The following is a 14,837-nucleotide window of genomic DNA, read 5'->3' as shown; positions in this document are numbered from 1 at the left end:
TCAGACCATGCATTTCTGAGTCTGTTCTTCAATTAAAGGATTAAAGTAATGAGCACAGATAATCTTAACCTCTTGCTAGTTTATTCTGGAGGTTAAATTCGGGAACCAGTTTGTCTTGACCCAATGCATGCAGATAGATAAAATTACAGGTGGAGTTTAGGGAAGGTTATTGATGCTGTTGAGCTGGCACCGAAGGTCGGGACGGTGTGGGTGAGGGGCGGTACTGAAGGACGGACAGTGTGGGTGGGGGGCGGTACTGAAGGTTGGGACCATTTGGGTGGGGGTGGTACTGAAGGACGGACTGTGTGGGTGGGGGGGATACTGAAGGTCAGACAGTGTAGGTGAGGGGCGGTACTGAAGGACGGACTGTGTGGGTAGGGGTGTTACTGAAGGTTGGGACCATTTGGGTGGGGGTGGTACTGAAGGACGGACTGTGTGGGTGGGGGGGATACTGAAGGTCAGACAGTGTAGGTGAGGGGCGGTACTGAAGGACGGACTGTGTGGGTAGGGGTGTTACTGAAGGTTGGGACCATTTGGGTGGGGGTGGTACTGAAGGACGGACAGTGTGGGTGGGGGGGGGTACTGAAGGTCAGACGGTGTGGGTGAGGGCGGTACTGAAGGACGGACAGTGTGGGTGGGGCGGCAGTACTGAAGGTCGGGACCATTTGGGTGGGGGTGGTACTGAAGGACGGACTGTGTGGGTGGGGGTGGTACTGAAGGTCAGACAGTGTGGGTGAGGGGCGGTACTGAAGGATGGACAGTGTGGGTAGGGGTGTTACTGAAGGTTGGGACCGTTTGGGTGGGGGTGGTACTAAAGGACGGACAGTGTGGGTGGGGGGGATGGTGCTGAAGGTCAGGACGGTGTGCGTGGGGGGCGGTACTGAAGGACGGACAGTGTGGGTGGGGGGGGGGTATTGAAGGTCAGACGGTGTGGGTGAGGGCGGTACTGAAGGACGGACAGTGTGGGTGGGGGGGATGGTGCTGAAGGTCGGGACGGTGTGGGTGGGGGGGATGGTGCTGAAGGTCGGGACGGTGTGGGTGGGGGGGGGGGTGGTCTGGAGATCAGGGTATTGCTGATGCTGAGGGGCACAGTACCAGAATGTTGCACTGTATTTCTCAGTGCAGGAGCTGGTACCAGTGTAACCCAGTGTTGGTGATGGAAGAATTGGTGCGGTAGAGTCATGAGGGTGGAGGTGGCACTCCTGCGAGGCACAGTGTTAAGAACAGTAGAAGCAGCAATAGGCCATTCAGCCCCTCATGGTTGTTCCACATTCAATAAGCCCCTGGCTGATCTTCTACCTCAGCACCACTCTCCAGCACTATCCCCATCTCCATTGATTCCCTTAATATCCAAAAATCTATTAATCTCTGTCCTGAATATACTCAATGACTGAGTCTCCATGGCCCTCGGGCTCTTAGTTTGAGACGATGATCCCCTGGTTCTGAACACTTCAATCAGAGGAAGCTTCATCTCTGCATCTACCCTGCCGAGCCCCTTGGAACTTTGTGTGTTTCAGTGACGTCACCTCTCATTCCAAGTTCCAGGTGCAGGCCAACCAGGGTCAGTACGCCACCTTTACTCTTCTACTGAAGTCCTCTTGCAGTAAAGGCCAACACATCATTAGTCTTCCAAATTGCTCGCCGTACCTGCACATTAACATCAGTTAATTTACATTCAAGGACACCCAGCTCCCGCTAAACACCAACGTGTTTCAATCTCTAACCATTTAAAAAAATTACTTTGATTTTTAACATTTCTTTATTAAAATGGATCCCACATTGTATTTTGTTTTCCACACCCTTGCCCATTCACATAGCTCTGTTTATCCCCTGAAGTCTCTCTGCAAACTCCACAAAACTCACATTGCTTTGAAGCATCTGTAAACTTGGATATATTATCCTTGAACCTTCCATTCAAATCTTTGAGAAAGGTTGTGAACATCTGGGGCCCCAGCCTGTGGCACCTCACTTGACATAGCCTCCCAATAGAAATATGACCCTCTTTGTCCTAATCTCTGTTTCCTGTCCTCCATCCATGGCATTATGTTACCCTGATCCAATGTCCTCTCTTGTTGTTTAATAATATCTTGTGTGGCATTATATCAAGGGCCTTCTGAAAGTTCCAGTCGTCATATCCATTGGTTCCCTCTACCTATTCTGCTAGGTACTGCTGTTGGACATGGTGGATCTAGTAGAGCAGTGTGCCATGGTGTTGGAGAGTGTGGAGCTGGGGAGATCCCATATTGGAGGGTGATGAGTGTAGCATACACCACAGATGAGACAAACCTCACCATTTGCTGTTGAAAATAGACTGTTACTTTTGAGCACCATTAGATGTTCTTGTTGGCATAGAGTCACAGAGTTAGACAGCACAGAAAGAGGCCCTTCGATCCGTGCCGACCAGGATGCCCTATCCAAGCTAGTCCCGCTTGCCAGTGTTTGGCCCATAACCTTCTAAATCTTTCCAATCCATGTGCCTGTCCAACTGTCTTTTAAAAGTTGTTATTTTACCTGCCTCAACCACTTCCTTGGCAGCTCATTCCACATGGATACCACCCTTAGCGTAAAAAAGTTGCCCCTCATGTTCCTACTAAATCTCTCTCCTCTCACCCTAAGCCTTTGCCCTCTAGTTCTTGATTCTCCAACCCTGGGAAAAAGACTGAGTGCATTCACCCTTTCTATGCCCCTCATGATTTTATACACCTCTATAAGATCACCTCTTAGTCTCCTACTCTCCAAGGAGGCCTGTCCAACCTCTCCCTATAACTCAGTCCCTCAAGTCCTGGCAATATCATTATAAATCTTTTCTGCACTTTTTCAGTTTAATAACATCTTTCCTACAGCAGGGTCACCAAAACTGAACACAATACTCCAAGAGTGGCCTCACCAGTGTCCTGTACAACCACCACCATGACCTCCCAACTTTTGTACTCAGTGCCCTGACTGACGAAGGCCAGTGTGCCAAAAGCCTTCTTCACCACCCTGTCTACCTGTGACTCCACTTTCAGGGAACTATGTATCAATTAGATATCAGGCTGTTGCAGGAGATTCTGCAGACTCTAGAATCTGGAGCAATACACACAAAATGCGGGAAGAACTCAGTAGGTCAGGTAGGCCTCTAGGGAAGGAAATAAACAGTTGACATTTCGGTTCGTGACCCTTCATCAGGACTAGCTGTGCCTTGGCTCCTGGATCCATATTAAATGAATATTCCATGGTTTTGGAATGTAAGGCAGGACTGAAAGGGATTTTGCAGTCAATATGAACCTGTACCTTTCCGTGTGGATGTGAATCTAAATGTACAAAGTTGCTTCTGGTCCCTTTTGCGCACAGGTTGGTTGTGAATAATTTGTTGTTTGTGTATTGTGTCTCTCTCTGTTCCTCCAGGTTTTTGATCCCAACAAGCTCAATGTTAGTTCAAACACTAACGTCTCCTTTGAGGTGACTTTTCCTGTGCCACCGTACAGCTACACAATCAGAGGACTGAGCCCGTTCACAACCTGTGGCGTTCGGCTCCGCTGTAGCAACGAGGTTGGGCCCTCGGAGTTTAGCGAGTGGACGCATTTTCGGACATCTGAAGGAGGTGATGCGATCATATGTATCGGGAGAAAATTAAAGTTTATCAGGGCACTGATTCTCTCCAGCCATTGCGCATTCTGCTGCCTGCTGAAGTTGCTTCATTCCTCTGGTAACCAGAGGTGTGGGTTTGAATCGAACTACTGCAAATGGAGAATTTAAATTTCAGGAATTAAACCATCTGGGATAAAAAGCTACTCAGTAATAGAAACTCATACAGCACAGAAACAGGCCCTTCAGCCCACTCCACCAACTATCAAGCACCCATTTACTCTAATCCCATTCTAATCTCCTCATATTTCCCTCGACTTCCCCCAGATTCTACCCCTCCCCTACACCCCGGGGGCCAATTTACAGTGGCCAATTAACCTACTAACCTACATGCCTTTGGCATGTCAGAGGTAACTGGGGCACCCAGAGGAAAACCACATAGTCACAGGGAGACCGTGCAAACTCCACACAGACGGCACCGGAGGTCAGGATCGAACCCGGGCATTGGAGCTGTGAGACAGCGGCTCTGCTAGCTGTGCCATTCTGCCGCCCCAGCTGATGATGGTGATTACAAGATGACCAGATTGATGTTAAAACCCATCTGGTTCATTAGTGCCTTCCAAGGAAGTAAAATTGGCCTCCGAGGAGTCACAAGAGACTGCAGATGCTGGAATCTGGAGCAACAAACAATCTGCTGGAAGAACTCAGCAGGTCGAGCAGCATCTGTGGGAGGAAGGGAATGCAGATGCAGGGTTTCGACCTGAAACGTCGACACTTCCCTTCCTCCCACAGATGCTGCTCGACCCGCTGAGTTCTTCCAGCAGATTGTTTGTTGCTCGATGCTGTGTCCCATGTGACTCCTGTCACGGACCAGCAACAAAAGAAACACACTGAGCATGATTCAGTGTTAAAAACTATTTTATTAATCACTACTTATGATAATACGTAAAATAAAAGTAAAAATGTTAGTATGTTAGAATTCAAAAATGTTAAACCTCGAACGTTAACCCCAAAACTAAACTCTTCGTGTGTGTGTGTGGCAAAGTCCCAAACTCCAAGTTCAGGAATGGTTCTTAAAGTTCAGTTCCGCAAGCCATAAGGTGAAACATGAGCAAGGGCTTCTTCAACAACCACCGTTGTCTGAAGATAAGACGTAGACGTAGAGAAACATAGAGAGAGTAAATACGAAATCCAAATGTTCCACGATGGAACCCAAACGACACTTCAGTGTTTACTCGATAGTGACTTCCTCACCCTGAAAAGCATCCGAATCGTGGTCGTCCACACACACAAATACCTGTTTCCTTCTACAGGTCAGCAACAAAGTGAACTCCACCGGATTACTTCCAACTTCCATACATGGATTTCAGTGGCAGACACAGTTATAGTTTCTCATCCATCGATAGAGAAAACTAGCAGGCTGGTGTCTCTCTCCCTTCTCTCTCTCTCTCTCTCACCTTCTTCTTCTAACTTCTTCAACAACGTCATTACGTCCTTTATCTTCTATTGACGTAAGCACGCCCCACACACACATACACACACACTCTCTATCTTAAAGGGACTTTCACTGAGTCCGTAACACTCCAGATCCACCACTGGTAATTCAGTAATTCGTTTATTATTGTCACATGTACCCAGATACAGTGAAAAGCTTTGCATGCCATCCAGACAAGACCATTCCATACATAAGTACATCCAGGTAGTACAGAAGGAAAAAACAACAACACAATGCATTTGATTCCTGACTGAAATGACACAGGTGAACCACTCGTTAATGGGGCAATTGGAGATAGGTAATGAATGCCAGCCTTATACCAGCATTTCCCACAACCCACGAACGATTAAAAAAAAGCTGAGTTAAACTCATGAGAGTGTGTCCCATATCTGGGAATGGAGAGGGAATGAAATCCATGCAGTCAATTAACTGGGAACAGCCAGAGATTGTGCATATTTCCGAGTTATGTTCCCAGTGTGGTCGAGGATACTGGACAGAACATCGTCTTTCTGCATAGCACCACGGAAGGTTAACTATGGGAAAGGCAAATAACGTGAGGAAATGGTTGATGCAAACTAATAATTTGTGATTTCACTTTGTGAGAAGTCAAATCTGGTATTATTAGTGGGGCATATTATGGTTTCTGCATTGTGGAGAAGAACTAGGGCCTCTCATTGACTTTACACTAGTTGTAGGGATCCAGTCACTGTTACTTGAACTTTTTGTGGTTGCATCTTTATGTGTTTTAGGTGGTACCACTCCAATGACATGTGGTCTGTTTTCCTCACAGCTCCAAGTGCGTCACCAAAGAATGTGACATACTCCTACAACGGCTCATTGTTGGTGATACAGTGGAATGAGCTGCCAGCGAGGGATATACATGGCATTCTTCTTGGATATGTAGTGGAATGGAGCAGGCCGGAGGGAAAAAAGGTGGCTATTTGCAGATACACCCTTCCATCATCATATATGAAATGTGCTGTGACTGTATTTCCTTTTGTCATTTGAACAGTGTCCTATCACAGGACAACAAACGAAGGAACATGTATCATTCAGTAAACCTGTTGTAGATAGAGTTGCGAAACCAAGCCTTGCCATCAACATGGCTGCACATCATGTGACCACCCTCCGCCCCTCACCCCCTCACCCCACACCCAGCCTCCTGTCTTCCAATCAGTTGTCAGGACTAAAGCCATCAGCAGTTATCTCCAGCAGCAGAATTAGGGTCTACCTTTCAGCTTTTGTAATCTTCCCCTGCTTGTCCCACTCTCTCTCTCTCTCTTTCTGTCTTTCTCTCTCTCTCTCTCTCCCCCACTCTCTCTCTCTCTCTTCTCCCCCCTCTCTTCTCCCCCTCTGTCCTCCCCCCTTTCTCTCTCTTCCCCCTCTCTCTCTCTTCCCCCCCTCTCTCTCTCCTCCCCACTTCTCTCTCTCTCTCTCTCTCTCTCCTCCCCCCGCATCTCTCTCTCTCTTCCCCCCCCTCCATCGATCTCTTCTAGGACCCCCACATGCTTCTTGCTTTTACTCACAATCTTGGTTTCTAATCTTTCTCACAAGTAGATGATTGTTTTGTTCGGTTAACAGCTGCCCCTTTTTGTTATCTTTCTCAAAGTCAATTTTGCCTTTAACTTAGTTCTCCATCATTGACTTTTAGAGGGCTCTTGACTAACTTTTTTTTATGAAACAGCATTCCAAAAGGTCAGGTAACCACTCCAAAGTAACCCACACCATGCCCCCGTTCTCCTAATTCTGCACCTATGGATCCGCAATACCAGTGATTTAGTCCAGTCATTATCCACACCTCATCCATCCTGTGTACCACAAGCCCCCAGGTACCAACCAGCTCCAAGCTTGCGCCACACTTCCCTGAACAATATGCCCAACCCCTCAATTATCCAACTCACTAATTATTCCCATACTTCTACAAATTACATTCTCAACGCCTTAAGGAGATTTGCAAGAAATCCACTTCTTTAGAAACAACACAGTCCCTGATTTACCATGAACAATCGTAACTGCAAAGTAATGAACGGCCTCTATATAGCCCTCCTGGTTCCTGTCCCCGGTTTCTTGGTTTATTATTGTCACATATACCGAGATACAGTAAAATACTTCTGTTTGCATGCCATCCAGGCACATCATGCCATACATAAGTACATCCAGGCAGGAAAAAGAAAACAGAGTGCAGAATACAATATAGTAGCTATAGAGAAAATGCAGGGCAGTACCAGAAGGAAGATCAAAGAACCTTAAAACAAAAAAGCAGAATGCTGGAAGAACTCAGGTCAAGCAGCATCTGTCGAGGTAATAGGTGTATGTCGACATTTCAGGTCGGGATCCTGCATCAGGACCCAACCTGCTCAACCCGCTGAGTTGTGCAAGCGATCTGTTGTCTTGTTCCAGGTTCCAGCACCTGCAATCTCTTTCGTCATCAAACAAGCTTGGGCTTTTTGACCTTGAAATGAGGTGCCCGACAGATATGGAAAAATAAAATACATATTAGTTCAAAGCAAATGTTGCAAAAAAGAAAAGACGCCATGGATTCACAGTGGTAATGAGCTAACGTAAGAAGTTGGCAAAATAATTTGCGTGTGAGAATAGAGAGTTTTGTTCCAATGATATAGGGCCCAGATCAGCCAGCACTTGGAATATTGTGTGCAACTCTGGTCTCTGTACTTAATGAAGGATATAGAGGGTGTGCAGTGAAGGTTCACCAGAATGATTCCTGGGATGGGGGACTTTGTCAAATAAGGATAGTTTAAGTAAACTGGGGCTATAGTGTCTTGAGTTTAGAAGAAAGAGATATGGATCTCATTGAAACAGGGATGCTAGAGGTGTTAAGATGATAAGAGGCATAGATCGAGTTGACAGTCAGAGACTTTTTCCCAGGACGAAAGTGGCTAATACGAGGGGGCATAATTTTAAGGTGATTGGAGGAAGGTATAAGGGGGATGTCAGAGGTAAGTTTTTTTACACAGAGAGTGGTGGGTGCGTGGAATGCACTGCCGGCAGAGGTTTGGGGGCAGATACATTAGGGACATTTAAGAGACTCTTAGATAGACACATGAATGACAGAGAAATGGAGGGCTATGTGGGAGGGAAGGGTTAGACAGATATAAGAGTAGGATAAAATGTCGGCACAACATCATGGGCCAAAGGGCCTGTAGTGTGCTGTAATGTTCTATGTTCTATGTTCTATTCCTATGGTGTGGAGATGAGAGTTCAGACTGTCTGCAATTCCTGGACCTAGAGTTCAGACTGTCTCTCCCATTCCTGAACACAGGGTCAATGTGGAATTGATGCATTCCCAGCGTGGAGTGTCTAGAACAGACTTAGAGTAATGGGTGAGCCATTCAGGACAGAGATCAAAGGAAATTCCTTCAGTCTGAGGATAATGAATCTTTGGAATTTGCTACCCTAGAGGCCGAGGATGCTCAATTGCTGAGTATATTGAAAGGTGGGGATTGATAATTTTTTAGATACTAAGGAAATCAAGGTTTAAGGATTTATGCAGGGAAATGGTACTGAAGTAAATAATCTGCCATAATCTTATTAAATGGTGGAGCAGGTGTGAGGGGTCAGATGACTTACTCCTGCTTCTGCTCTTATTTCAAAGCTCCTGCTCATACAGACTGATTAATGACATACATAGAAAGGAGTCTCAACCCTATAACCACTGGGCCTGCTCATGCTTCAGAGTGCAGGCGCCCAATGTGATAAAAGGCTACGCTTTAGATCGTCCCAGTGTGAGGAGGTGAAAGTTACCCTTCCAGGCTGCTGAAAATAGACCGCATCCAAAACGGCATCTCTGTGCGTGGGGTAGTCAATCTAGCATCACCCATGATGTGCCTTCAATTAAAAATACATTGCTGGTCACTTCAGGGAGATGGATAGGAAGGTCGTTTTGTCATTGAAGCCTCTCATTCATGTAGGTCGTGGGATTTTTCTGTGGACAGATTGGGGCTGCGTTGAATGGACGAATTACAGGAACTGCATCCTGTAGTGAGCATGATCTGGGAGGGATTTGAGGGGCTGGGATATTCATTGCTCCATTCTGCATATATTTCAGCCTGACTTGTGAATGCTACAGGGGGACAGTTTTAAAAGAGCTCATTCGGTGCCCTGTGTGTGGTTGCTGGACAGACGGATTTCAAAATGGAGAGAAATAGGAGCCAGAATAGGCCATTCAGCCCATCAAGCCTGCTCTGCCATTTAACATGATCATGGTTCATCAACCAAACTTAATAGCCTGTTCCAGCTTTCTCACCACATCCCTTGATTGCTCTAGGCAAAATATCCAATTCCTCCTTGAATATAGAGTCATAGAGTAATGCAGCACGGAAACAGGCCCTTTGGCCCAAGAGTCCATGCTGACCAAGATTCCCTTCTGAGCTATTCCCATTTGCCTGCATTAGGCCCACATCCCTCTAAAGCTTTTGTATCTATGTACCTGTCCAAGTGCTTTTTAAGTGTTGTTAATATACCTGCCTCAACCATTCCTCTGGCGGCATGTTCCATGGCATGTTGGTGGCACGGGCCACCCCTTGGGTGACAAAGTTGCCCCTCCGGTTCCTATTAAATCTCTCCCCTCTCACTTTAAACCGATTCGCTCTAGTTCTTGATTCCCCAACCCTGGGAAAAAGACTGCATGCATTCAGCCTATCTATGCCCCTCATGATTTTATTCACCTCTATAAGATCACCCCTCATTCTCCTACTATCCAACGAATGAAGTCCTGACCTGCTCAACTTCTCTCCATAATTCAGTCCCTTGAGTCCTGGCAACATCCTCGTTAAACTCTTCTGCACTCTTTCCAGCTTAATGGCTTCTTTCCTACAGCAGGGTGACCAAAACTGAACACAATATTCCAAATGTGTCCTCATTTGGATAATAGTTAATGATTTGGCTTCGACTGTTTTCTGTGGTAGAGAATTTCACAGGTTCATCACTCTCTGGGAGAAGAAATTTCTCCTCCTCTCAATCCTAAATGGATCATCCCTGTGACCCCTGGTCCTGAACTTCCCAACCATCGGAAGCATCTTAGGCTGTCCAGTCCCGTTGGAATTTTGAGGATTTCTATGAGATCCCTTCTCATTCTTATAAACTTTGGTGCATATAACCCTAATTAACAGAGTCATAGAGAGATACAGCACAGAAAGAAGTCCTTTGGCTCACTGAGTCCACGCTGACCAACAACCACCAATCCTACCCTAACCCATTTATTTACCTCACATTTTTATCAACATTCCTCTTCCCCAGATTCTACCACACACCTACACACTAGGGGCCATCTACACCGGCCAGTTAACTGACCAACCCGCACATTTCTGGGATGTGGGAGGAAACTGGAGGACCCGGAGGAAACCCACATGGTCACAGGGAGAACGTGCAAACTCCACTCAGACAGCACCGGAGGTCGGGATTGAACTGGGTCACTGGAACTGTGAGGCAGCGGATCTACCAGCTGTGCCACTGTGCCGCCCATTTCCTATTACAGCTCCTTCCCAGGTTACAGATGCCTGACTTATGTACAGCTCGCACATACGAGCAAGTGTTTGGGGCACTGGTGGGACAGATTTGCCCACTGGTGCGGAGCTGTAAGCATTTTCTGCCATGTGCAAATGGGGCATTTCGCTCATGCCTTCTCTCCCCACCCCCCCAACACAAAACGATCCCCCCTCCCTCCCCCATGCCCCTCCCAAGCCGAGCGGAGCTGGGAGCACTGAACGCACTCATTCACTTGCTCATTCACTGAGTCAGTGAAACCAGCTGACAGTCACTCTTCCCATGCCTGCTTGCTCTCCTGTCACAGCTATATCTGTGATCATTTCCAACTTACAAATGGTTCGGGTTACGAACAGTTCTCAGGAAGGGAACCCTGTCGTAACCTGGGGACCTCCTGTACTCTCTCATAGAGTTATACAGCACGGGAACAGGCCCTTCGGCCCAACTCGTCCATGCCGACCAGGATGTCTATCCCAGCTAGTCCCATTAGCCTGCATTTGGCCCATATCCCTCTAAACCTTTCCTATCCATGTACCTGTCCAAATGCCTTTTAACTGTTGTTGTCGTACCCATCTCTACAGCTTCCTCTGGCAGCTCGTTCCATGTACACACGACCCTCTGTGTGAAAACTTTTCCCCTCAGGTCCCTTTTAAATCTCTCTCCTCTCAACTTAAATCTACGTCCTCTGGTTTTAGACTCCCCAACCCTGGGAAAAAGACTGACCATCCACCTTATCTATGCCCCCTTATGATTTTATAAACATCTATAAAGTCACCCCTCAATCTCCTTCATTCCAGGGAAAATTGCTCCAACCTAACCAGCATCTCATAGCTCAAGCTCTCCAGTCCTAGTAACATCTTTGTGAATCTTTTCTGGATCCTTTCCAGCTCTCCCCAAACATTACAAAACCAAACCTTATAGCATTTGACTGACCAGAAAACTGACCGTTTTCTTCAACTTTAAACGAATGTGCAATGTGCACCATTTCCAATCCATTCATCCAGGTCTCTCAGTAACTTCCATTTCCATTCAGTCCTTGTTTAGTGCCCAATACTTTCTTCACTAATTTTCTGCCATAATTAATATCCATTCTTATCTAGTCCGTATTTTATGTTGCTGCTCTGTTACTTGGCATCCCACAATAATTGGGATTAAAAACTCAAAATCCGCAGCTAGTGTGGTAAATAAAAGCGCACCAGTTTTGAAGATGGAGGTATAATCTCCTCCCCATTCAGAGTGCAAATCCATTTGGTAGCTAACTTTCTTCCGATACATGTTGAACAGAAATGCTATGTACCACTATCACCAATATCAAGCCTGGATTAAACAGTTTGCCCACGGCAGGAGAACATAAAAAAATTGTCTGTATTAATTGCAGCATCGACCAGGAATAAGAGACCCTTTGAGAACTAAAAAGGATTGCAGGGTTTTGTGAATCATACCAATAGTTTCCAGGGAGACTGTAAAATGCAGTGGGCTCGCCAGTCATGTGAGGCATTGTGGTGATCAGATGAAGTCTGTATGTGATAATTAAAGACTGTGTCAGGGCATTCTGCTCTGTTTGGAACTAGTATTGTCAGGGAATCTTGTGAATCCAATGCTGTGGTTAGAAATGGTGTGTTTGCACCATTGCCTGAGAATAATGAGGGGCTTTGCATTGCTTTGCAGGAGATCCCAGTCGATACAGGAACCCAAGCTATCCTACACCCCTTCGATCCGTCTGAAAAGCATTCATTTCGGGTGTGTGCACTGACTGCAGGTGGCAGGGGCCCGTGGAGTGCACCAGCGCTTCCCTTAGGTCAGGAGCAAGGTAAAGCTAACTCCTCTCTCGTGTTTGGATAAGGGTGTGGGCTAATGAATCACACTGAAATAACTTGGCATTTACACAGAGAGGTTAGCACCGGTCACTGAGATGTTTATGTTGAATGTCTCGCCCCCTCCACATTTATTGGGTAACAAAGAAGGGAGGAACCTGGTCTTTCGTGTCTGTACTGGTTTGTTGAAAGAGCATTCCGATTAGTCCCATTCCCCTCCCAGTTTAGTGACATCTGTATGGTTGGAGTTGTACGCAACGGACCCAAGTCCAAGTCATTGATCTAAATTAAGCAAAGCAGCTGCCCGGGTACCATTCTCAGAGGAACTCCACCATAAAACAATGGTATCCATTCCAAAGAACAAGCTCTCATTATTCGCGTTTCCTGTAACCTAGCTGCTATTCCCCCTTGCACTGCCTGACCTTCATTCTTGACGTTAAGCCTACCATTTGGCACCTTTTGAATGTCCTTTGGATCTCATTAACTACATTTCCCTCATCAACCTTATTTTAGCCAAAACACTATTGTTAATTAGACGTGACCTTAACAAATCCATGCCAGCTTTCTCTAATTAATCTACACTGGTCCAAGTGACTTCCATCCATAATTAAACCAAAGTTACAATGACCAGTCTGTAATTACTGAGTTCATCCCTCAGCCCTTTTTTTTGAATGACGGTATAACTTTTGCAATTTTCCAGTTGTCAGACACCACCCCTGGATGGGACATAGTGGGACTTGGAAAAGGAGTCACTGTCTCAGAATACGGGTTAGGGCATTGATGGAATGAGTGGAGGAGAGAGTGGTGAACCTGTGGAACTTGCTACCACAGAGGGCTGTAGAGGCCGAAATTCAGAAGGAAACAGATAAATTCCTAGTCAGAAAAGGAATCAAGAGGCCTGGGCAGAGAGCAAGAATATAACGTTGAGATAGAGGGTGAAGCCATGATTGCATTAAATGTGGAACAAATGCCCTACCCCTGCTCTTGTATTTCTACTGCCAGAAGAAATCCACTGTCAGGGGAGATCCTGACTATAAGGAATTTATTGAGAGAACAGAACTACACCAGAGAGAGCTACTGAGAATAGGGATCTGCTTGGGGGATCTGCAACTGGAAGGAAATTCCTTCCAGAGATTTGCTGCTGGAGGGAAATCACTGTAAGCACTGATGACCAGCTTGAGTAGATCTAGGGAAATTAATGACCAAGAGATCTGTAGCTAAAGGGGATACATTGTGTGAGAACCTACTATGAGAACAGATCTTCTGTTGGAAGGAATTCACTGCTAGGGATCAATGTAAAAGAGAATCTTCTTCAAAGAATCTACCAGTAAGGGAATCCACTGCTTGATGGAATTAACTTATTGGATGAAGAGAGCTGGAGGTGGACAACCATTGCTGATAATACAGTGGAGAACCATTGCTGACAATACAGCCCAATTCTCTATAGCAAGAGGTGCCAGGCACTTGAGTCCAGTGACCATGTTAAGAACCAGACAGCTGCTGTTGACCCTAATGCTTCCTGGAGTACTCCACTCGGACTTTGGGCATCTGGCTCTCTGTCCATCTCTGTTACAGTTAGAGAGACTTGACAACTGACCTGAATTTAACACTCCGTTCAGAGAGACACTGGACACCTGTCTCTGTCCAGCCAGTGTCACTGGAGACACTGGATGCTTGACCCAGAGCCCTGTGCTGCACCACACATTCTATTGCAAGACCTCTGCTTCTCTCTCACCACAGATTGGGTAATGAGAAACGTGCTAACACTACTTGATAGAAAACTGAGATGGAGTGAAATCCTCTGACAACTATTTCCAGATCTTTGCAAGGAAGCTTAGTCCACATTGTGCCAGGAATGACCATCGTTGACCACTCCTGGGGCAACCATGTTTTCATAATAGTACTGGACTGGGACATCACCAAGTAAGACCAACATTTCTATCCTGCTGGCCCCACTCCCTTCCACAACACTGACTCCCCAACACCCCACTCCATCTAACAACTGATCTCACCACCAACTGCCACTGGTCTGACCCCTCCCCCCAACTTCTCCACGACTCCATCCCTTTATTACCCTGACTCCTCAATGGCTTGATGCTCCGATCAGCTCTCTGACAGCCAGTCCCTTCTCCCTGCAAGCCCCCTAGACCCAGCGTCAGTTCCAAATGTGTTCAGTTATACTGGGGGCTACTGAAGTTTGCAACGGATGGTTCCTGACTGTAACAGGGCCACTGGAGTGCTGTGTAACAACCATCTGTAATGGTGCACAACAACTTGTGAGCCATTGTGTTAATACCTGAAGGTTGAACTAATTACTGACATCATTATTCCTGTCACTGTAAATCAGGGTGTTATGTTATATTTAGCAACTCCTTTAGAACATACAACAGTACAGCAGAGGAACAGGCCCTTTGGCCTGCAGTGTTGTGCCAAACTAATTAAACTACCAATTAAGTGCC

The 14,837-nt window shown here is 46.3% G+C and overlaps 1 protein-coding gene across 2 annotated transcripts in view; it reads left to right on the top strand.

Annotated features, from left to right (window-relative positions):
- Positions 1 to 14,837, top strand: part of tyro3 (TYRO3 protein tyrosine kinase) — a 74,421-nt gene that overhangs the window by 31,679 nt on the left and 27,905 nt on the right. For both annotated transcript variants that reach the window (XM_052019688.1, XM_052019696.1), the window contains exons 7-9: positions 3,388 to 3,583; positions 5,853 to 5,995; positions 12,233 to 12,374. In XM_052019688.1, coding sequence (XP_051875648.1) covers positions 3,388 to 3,583; positions 5,853 to 5,995; positions 12,233 to 12,374 — 481 coding nt within the window. The remainder of the gene's footprint in view (positions 1 to 3,387; positions 3,584 to 5,852; positions 5,996 to 12,232; positions 12,375 to 14,837) is intronic.

The sequence above is a fragment of the Pristis pectinata genome, chromosome 1 (genome assembly GCF_009764475.1).
Source record: "Pristis pectinata isolate sPriPec2 chromosome 1, sPriPec2.1.pri, whole genome shotgun sequence".
NCBI classification, from domain to species: Eukaryota; Metazoa; Chordata; class Chondrichthyes; order Rhinopristiformes; family Pristidae; genus Pristis; species Pristis pectinata.
This window is presented reverse-complemented; position numbering and strand designations above follow the sequence as displayed.